Source organism: Sceloporus occidentalis, unplaced genomic scaffold (assembly GCF_023333645.1).
Source record: "Sceloporus occidentalis isolate IW3139 unplaced genomic scaffold, rSceOcc1.0.p SCAF_46, whole genome shotgun sequence".
Lineage (NCBI taxonomy): Eukaryota > Metazoa > Chordata > Lepidosauria > Squamata > Phrynosomatidae > Sceloporus > Sceloporus occidentalis.
In genome coordinates this window covers 4,065,967-4,074,603 of record NW_028317026.1, presented here as the reverse complement: position 1 = coordinate 4,074,603, position 8,637 = coordinate 4,065,967, and the positions used below count along the sequence as shown (strand labels likewise).

Genomic DNA, 8,637 nt, shown 5'->3' with positions numbered 1-8,637 from the left:
ACTGCGCTACGCTCCAACCCTGCATACCCTACAGACGAGTTGTATTTTTCAGAGCACTTGCTCTGAAAAAAGCTTGTATTATAATCAAGCAAATATGGTGTATATATATCAGGGACTGCAAAATGTAAAATCAGGGCTGGAAAAATATCACCATCCATTGCAACTTGCTATACCAGCAAAAAGTAATGTCAAAGGAAACTTATTATGGTAGCACCAAACAAAGGTTACTGTCAATCAGAATGAAAAGGATAAAGAAAAAATATAATGGTAATGCAAATAAATGTGTTTGTTACTAATGCAGCCAGTGTATATTTTACTGTTGCAAAAATAGCTTCATATAGGAAAAATTGGACAGCTTTAAGGCTATGCATGCACTTAAACTTCTTCTTTTATATTATTTGTATGTACAACCTTTGCTGACAGGCTAATCAATTTCACTACTTTTCAAATGAAAAATACTTCCTCGTCATGCATGACATTTACTTCCTGTATTTTCTTATCTTAAAGTGTTTAGACATTTTAGTCGGAACCCTTCTCTTTTGTCTTTCCTCAGAGCAATACACGTTAAGAAACTTTTCTCATACTACTTTATTCTGTAAATCTTGCACCATTTTAGTATTTCTGCTTTAAAATATATACACCCTTATGGAGATGCCAGTTCCCCTATTGTTCAATATACACTACTAGGTGATATCTGATCAGTGATCTGTAAAGTGGCATGATCACCTCCCTCTTACTGCTATAAATACCTTAGATAAACAACAGAATGAAGCCCACAGGGAGCCAGAATGGACTAGAGTGGGCCCTGAGAGAGTGCTGAGCAGGGCTAGGCTAAGGCCTGTGGAATTTACGGGAGGAGTTTTGGTAGGAGGATATTTAAGTTTGGTGATCACAGGGGTAAGGATCCATTTTGTTAAACCTTACCTGGTGTTGTTTGTCTTTCCCTGTCTGTCTCTTGTTGTATGCGGCTCTTTTGTGCCCATGGTTTTTTGTTTTGTTTGTTTATTTGTCTTTTTGGTTCAGATCCATCTTTTGTTGTTGTCTGTGTCTCTTTTGCATCCTTGGCTGTCTCTAGCTTCTGTATCTTTGGTGTCATCTTGCTGTCTGTTTCTCTCTTGTGTCCTGGACTGTCTCTGTTTTCTGTGTCATTTTGTGTTTGGGTCTGTCTCTTGTTGTCTGTGTCTCTCTTGATTCTGTGGCTGTCTCTTGTTTCTGTGTTTTTGAGTCTGTTCCTTGTTGTCTGGGGCTCTTTTTTTATGTGCATGTCTATTCTTTCTTTGTGCCCCCTTTTTCTCCCCCCTCTTCTCATCTCCTGCAGGTGTCTGTGTGGATTTGGGGTTCTGGAGCAGCCGTTGGACCTCGTGGCTGCAGGAGCGACTAGGCCGCATGCTGGATCCGGCTGCACTGTTCCTGAAGGCTGGCATGGAGGACTGCAGCAGCGTTGGAGCATCGGGGCAGAGGCAGGCCTGAAGAGAACTACACAGATGGCCCAGGACGGGGCCTGGGAGGCAAAGCAACCCACTTGCAGGCCTTCAGAAGCCTACCAGCGAGCAGTGCAGTGGCATGGAGAAGGCTTCGGCCTTCGCAGAGTTCAATCACAGCGTGCCAGACGGGCACATGGGAAGGCACTGGGGATCCTGTGGCTGCTGGCCGCTCCTCAGATGGAAAAGGGGGCGCAGCGTGCAAGGAGTCAGCAGATGGAGGAGGAGGTTTGGCCTAGTATAGAGATATAGAGAAGCTGGCGGGATGTCCGGGTGCAGCCTGCGCTGATGTCATGTAGGGAGCAGTTACCTGGGGCAGCTGCCGTGGGGCTTGTTCGGGCATCCAGGCTAGGAGGCTCAGGATTTGGAGCAGGGGGGCAGTGGGGGCCCCTCTTTTCCCAGTCTCCATCATGAAGGGGGGTAGGGGGTTTTCCGGCTGCAGAACCCCATCCTCCGCACGGACACACAAGCAGGCACACCCTAATTAATGCAGACATCAGGATGGGAAGAGTTGGCGGGAATCTGCACGCCAAGGAGGTGGTTTTGGTGCGGCCACTCCAGAGGTTTTTCTCCGCGGCGGCACAGGATCATACGGCCCGGTGGTAAAGGACGGCTGAGGAGTCAAATATTAAGGCTGTTTTTTCTCGCACACAATTGACATTGGGCGCACAGGTGGGGGTTAATGCTGAAATTTGTTAAGGGGCTGTATTGAGGGATCTATGGAGTTGAGCATATAGTGGGCTGTTAACGCATCTATGTTTATTATTTCAGGTTTTACGGGACAATGACTGTTAAATAAAAGGCTGTGGCCTTTTCAAACCCATATTGTGTGTTGGTGTTTTATTTAATTGAGTAACTGAGCTGAGCCTGGCCCGTGAGTCGAAGCTACATCTGTCAAATATTGCACCCACGTATAGAGACCAACTCAAAGAATGGGCAATGTCTTGTTCAAGGGGCTTTTATGGGATAAGTGTGTCCAATTTGGCACATACTATTGTGTATATATCCATCTGGCTTTGCATGCAGCTCAATTTCTGGATGTCCAGTGTAAATTATAGACATAGCCAGTCCTGGAAAATGTGGGATGCAACCTTTTGTTGTGTATGGTATACATTCTGGGCATCCACCATATGTGGATATCTGTATTATTTCATGATACTTAAGGTGTTGTCTGATCAGTAACCTGCAAAGTAACATGATCGCCTAGCCATCTTGCTCACTGGGCAAATATCTGGTGGGCTGCTGGAGTGCCTCCTATGTTGCATAAAAATGTAGCATGCAGCCACAAATATCCCACCGTCGGCTGCACCTACGCCATGAGACAGCATTTGGCCTTAAAGTGCCAGGGCCACCTTGTGATTGCCAGTCCAGCACTAAGTAGGAGCTCAGTTATTATCAAAACATTTAAAAGTTTCATATATATTTAAATACATGATTGTTCCTGGTTTTCATAATGCTCTAATCCAAAAATGATTCTCCTATTACCATAGTTAATTAATGTTTTGATTGTAAGTATTTTTACAGCTAGACGTATCTACAATTGTCATTACAATTTATTATAATTTGCTAATTCTGAAAGAATACATTCATAATTAATGAACTGTAATTATTAAACATCATATTCTTTGAAAGTCTTTAGTCCTTTTAAAAGTTATGTTTGTGTTTTTAAATGCTAAACTCTGATGGTCACCACAACGAGCTTTAAAAATAGAACTATAATTAATGGAATATTTTACTTTTCAAAATAAAATCTGATATTCATCTTTATAGATGTATATGCCTTGCAACAACAAAAAACAAAACCAAAATATAAGAACTATCATTATATATCTTTTATAAAACGCCATCTCATCTCACAAAGTCTTCATGGACATTACAAGAAATATGAGGTAATAAGATCGATGCATGACTGCTGGGCCAAGTAAGCATAATACTATCCAACAGGCCAAGACCTGCCAATGACCCCTGCCACCCACTAACCCACGCTCTTGACACACACAGCCACATGCTACAATGAGTGCCTCCAATCTGCATGTAAAGGTGCTTAAAATGCCAGGACAAAATTTACCTTTCCAATCCAGTACTTGTATACTTCTACATTTAGGCGTATGTAAAAGTGTAGCAGTCGTCCACACGCCTTTAGTCTATGGGCTGTTGGACTTTTATACAATTAGTTCTCCCTTCACTGGATATCTTGGAGATTTTTGTAGGCCCATGTGAAGCTTTGCGTTTCAGATTCGCTTGCATCTGGCTCATTGAATTGATCTTGGATCAGCCAGAAGAGAACAGCCTTCAGCTCTGATGATGGTGCCACAGCCACATCCTCAACATGCTATCTCAAGGCAGTGCAAGAAGAGCACATGAGATCACATGTCACAGAGAAGGAAACTGTCATAGCGGTGTCTCTCCTGCTGGAACTCCTGTTGTAAAGTGGTAACCAGCAAATACTAAACTAAAATGCTGCAGGGACACTGTAGGGGGTCCCAGTGCAAGGAATGTGTCTTATTACATTTTTTCACAAATCATTGGACCTTTACTGTATGTCCCAACCAGCATGACCAATAATTTGCATCCTGAAAATGGGCTGCAAATTAGTGGCTTATATGAGGAAAGAAGAGGGGCTGTAATGTTATGTGCATTAAGAGGGATAAGGAGTTGTGAGATAGTGTTGTGATCAGGGAAGGGGGCTAATGTAAAGTGTGTAGGGGCGAAGGGCTGTAGGTAAAGTGATGTACATAGGGTTGAGGGTCTTACAGATAGTTGTCAGGGCCCTGGTAATCAGGTTGGGTAGGAGCCTCATTGCAGGGGATACCTGGGGTTCTGTCTGCACACAGTGATGCATGGTAACAAAGGATAAGACAGACAGGCACAAAGGAATACACCACAGGCAGAATTCCAGGTAATGCTATGTATTGTATATTATGGCAGGACAAGCAAATACAGGTTAAGCAGTCTCTTAGCAAGAAAACGGACGTATGGCAGGAAGCCCCCTGGAAGGGCGCTTGGCAGGAAGCCCACTGGACAGGGCACAAGGTAGGAAGCCCACTGGACAGGGCACAAGGTAGGAAGCCCACTTGGCAGGGCTGAAGCCAGGAAGCCCACTTGGCAGGGCTGAAGCCAGGAAGCCCACTTGGCAGGGCTGAAGGCAGGAAGCCCACTTGGAAAGGAACAAGGTAGAAAAGCCCACTTGGAAGGGCACAAGGTAGAAAGGCCACTTGGAAGGGCACAAGGTAGAAAGCCCACTTGAAGGGCTAAAGGCAGGAACAATTCAGGATCAGGTACAAGTCAGGATCAGGTACAAGTCAGGATCAGGTACAGGGCCAGAGCAAACCAATGCACCAACAAACAGGAGAGTGTCCAGATATAGGTCTGGTCATTAGGTCAAGTGTGAATGACATAGGCTTCAGGTGAGGGAGGCAGGGTAATAAAGCCTGTTGGTTGGATCAGGTGTGGTAATGGCATAGGGTCCAGGTGGGGGAGACAGATATAGTATAACCAAACACAGCTGAACATAAAAAATACATAGCGAATGAAGGTACTTACTAGACAATAGTGTTGTGTGTGGAGGGTTGAGGGGCTGCCACATAGTGTTGTGTGCAGGAGAGAGGGAGAATGAAAAAAATAGATTGAGTGAGTCTTCCCTTTATCAAGTCAAAAGCATTTCTCTATAAATTTCTCCACTGCATTGGCGTTATCTATTCATTCCGATTTAATTTATAGCTTTTCCTTTTAGTTGTACTAAGAGCCACAACTAGATCTAGCTTTCTCTCCTGCACTCCTAGTCATGGTCACTCAATTTCCTCATTGCCTGCCAATTTCTTGCCTCAATAACCACTTATTTTCAAACTCAATGCATATAAGTGTGAATTATGGTAATCAAGTTTTGTTGCAGGGTGGTTGTACCATACACAATATAAAAAATCATGCATTATTCTGCTTTGAAGACCAGCTGAAAAGAAGCAAAGCTATCATTTCTGATTAAATGTTGAAGTGTAGATTCTTATTTGGGAGATCATAATTACAATGCTCTTCATAACCTGTTTAAACTGTATTGATTTCAGGGGCAATAGTAATATTTTAAAATGTATAGTTCACTTTTCATTGTCAGAGTGCAATACACACACAGAAGGAGGAGAAGGATTGGCTCATGATCTCTGTTTCAGTTCATCCCAAAGGTGTTTAATGGGGTTAAGGTCACAGCTCTGTACGGGCCAGTCTAGTTTCTCCACACCAAAGTCATCTAACCATTTCTTTATGGACCTTGCTTTGTAAGGGGCACAGGCATGCTGGAATAGAAAAGTGCCTTCCCCAAACTGTTCCCACAAAGTTGGAAGCAAAACATTGTCCAAAAAGTCTTGGTATGCTACCTGTAGCCAAATATTTCACATTTTAAATCTTAGCTTTGCCATTATGTAGGCCCTGATATAGACTCCATATCCTTGTGTGTACTAGATTAAGATAACATCTAAAAACACAATTGCTGTTTCTGGAATTGTGACTATAAAAAATAAAAGAATAATAAACAAGGCAGGTTATTTCATGTATTCTGATATTATATGCATTTTTTTTACATGAATCAGCTTTTCCAATTATCTAGTTGCACCACACCATGAAACACAACACAAATCCACTCTCAGGAAAATGCATTTGCAGCAAAATGATTTACAATAAAAATTCTCCTTAACCACTGTTCTGTATTAGTTAGTAGATTTAGGCTATCGTTGACCATAGGGATCCCATTAGTGGATGGGGACCATAGGCCTACGCAAGACATATTTATTATTTATGTGCTATATGTTTTCTTTAAATTAAGTGTAAGCATGTAAACCCATCATTTATGGTCATTAAGTCCTTAAAATGCCAATAGTTGCAGCAACATAATGTCCCCTGTTTGTAAACTTCCAAATGGTAATGGGAGGAAGGATGGACTGGCTGATTTGGGGCCAGAGGAGCGACTGCATACATCCTGTTTCAAATGGCCAATGACCTTTGTTTTAGAGCGTGTGGCTAGAATTATTTAAATAACCCCAACAATGTACGCAGGGTTTCTTACAATACGTATATTCAAGGAGTAAGACAAGACTAGAATTGACAGACTAAGAGAAGAGATTTATCAAGACTTTTCAGGGGACATGTAGTTATTTTGTAACAGAGTAAGGCATTTAGAAGAACAATAATGCATTTTATTTATACACTTTGATTTATAAACACATTTTCTGCTATTTCTGTACACATTATTGTATTATTTAGGGATGCAGATCACTGAGATACACTCATATCAAGGAAACAACGTTTTCAGATAATAGAAAAGAGGCATCATCGGGGAAAGAAACAGCGACAGGGGGAATTCATGCCTAGAGGGACACTTTAGAGGTATGCAACAGTCCCTTGAAAAGTGGGACACTTGGCAGGTGTATGCTTAACTGTCAAAAACCACCATGCTCCATGTGCTTCTTCCTGTCATCAAAAACAGAAGAGCAGGTGCACTGGAGTCTAGCAAGAACAACATAGAGAATGAATGAATTGACTGGGCACAGGATGCCCCACACATTGGGCATCAGGTGACAGAACACCAGGCCTGGGTATGTTCTTGGAGACGGTGGCCTGTGGCTTGTTGTTATTCTTGCCATGCTCTGTGTCAGACGTGATTGTGCTGCTGAGTCGCTAGAGGGAAGTGTGATCCACAGAGCAGCCAGAGGAGGGGAAGAGAAGGAGGCTTCATCATAGACTCCTAACCCCCAATCATATACCCTGAGCTTCTTCTCCTGGGCAGTCATTAGCAGCAGTGGGGCAGGAGGCACAGGTTTGCATCACGGATACTGCTGCAGAGCTTGCTGGGCAATACCCCCTGCTTGCTGCATACCTGAGGAGGGATCCTAGCATATCTACATTATCTCTCTCCGTCATCTCCATTTTCAACTCTTGCCTTTATTTTGTTGTTTTTTTTCTGTTGTTGTTTTATCAAGTTTGCGGCTTTTGTTACTTTGTGGCGTCGAAACATTGTAAGACAGAAGCGCTTTTCTTATTTCTGTGGTTTGTTTATGCTGCCCGTTTGGAGCTAAAGTGAAAACCGGGACGTGGAAAGTGAAGAAAGGAGATAAGGGGGAAATAGATGAAGCCAGTGAAAGCATAGTAGAAGGTGGGCTGTGACCGTGGGAGCCGACCCTGCTGCGTACCGAGAGGTGCAGTGGAGGAGGAGGAGGAGGAGGAGGCGGCGAGGGGCTGAGAGAGGAGGAGGAGGAGGGTAAGCCAGGCTTCCTCCCCAGGCTCAGGTTAGGAGTTGCCCTACGCCCGCGCTCTCTGGGTTCTCGGCGCTGTATCTGCTCCTGCCTGTCCCTGCGCTGCTGCGCGACCCCCAGCACCCCGACCCTGCACCACCAAAGGAGGAAACCCGGGGGAGGAGGAGGCGGCGGCGGCGGCGGCGGCATGGCTTCCACTGCTACCTGCACCAGGTTCACCGACGAGTACCAGCTGTTCGAGGAGCTTGGAAAGTAAGCAGCTTGCCCGTGGGCATTCATTAATTCACGGCATGGCAATGCGGATTCTTATGTGGCTCAGTATTATGTATATGTATTTATAGGGAATGTTCTGTATATAGCGCCCTAATCTCATATAACCTATACTGTATATACAGTCCCCACTTATGTATTTATAGGGGATGTTCTGTATATAGCACACTAATCTCATATAACCTATACTGTATATACAGTCCCCACCTTTAATGAGAGTCACTCGCCGGCCATGGGTGGGATGACAAGAACCTAATCCCACTGGTTTGCCACTTGACACTGTTTTTAATGAGCCATAGGTTGTTGTGACAGTATAACTGCTTATAATTGCTCTGTTTGCTGGTAACAGTCATTTGGGTTGGGAAAACAAAGGCACAAGTCCATCAAGTTCAACCTCATTGTTTGATCCAGAAGAAAACCCTACATTGAAGTGATTTCCAGTTGTGGGGACAATGCCTTGTTGACTCCAAAATGGTTTCGCTGGATTGGCAAACCGTAACTGATAGTGCCGTATAACCTGTTATATCCCTGTATATTCTTCCTTGGTTAAAAAAATATCCAGCCCATATGCAGAGGCATCAATGGAATTTGATAGCAGGAGCCCTGTGGGAAGTAAATTCCACACCTATCTTTTTGGTTCTTACTGT

The 8,637-nt window shown here is 43.7% G+C and overlaps 1 protein-coding gene across 23 annotated transcripts in view; it reads left to right on the top strand.

Annotated features, from left to right (window-relative positions):
* The first annotated feature begins 7,907 nt into the window (after nucleotides 1-7,907).
* Nucleotides 7,908-8,637, top strand: part of LOC149289350 (calcium/calmodulin-dependent protein kinase type II delta chain-like) — a 94,452-nt gene continuing 93,722 nt past the window's right edge. For all 23 annotated transcript variants that reach the window (XM_089490690.1, XM_089490680.1, XM_089490671.1 and 20 more), the window contains exon 1: nucleotides 7,908-7,972. In XM_089490690.1, coding sequence (XP_089346816.1) covers nucleotides 7,908-7,972 — 65 coding nt within the window. The remainder of the gene's footprint in view (nucleotides 7,973-8,637) is intronic.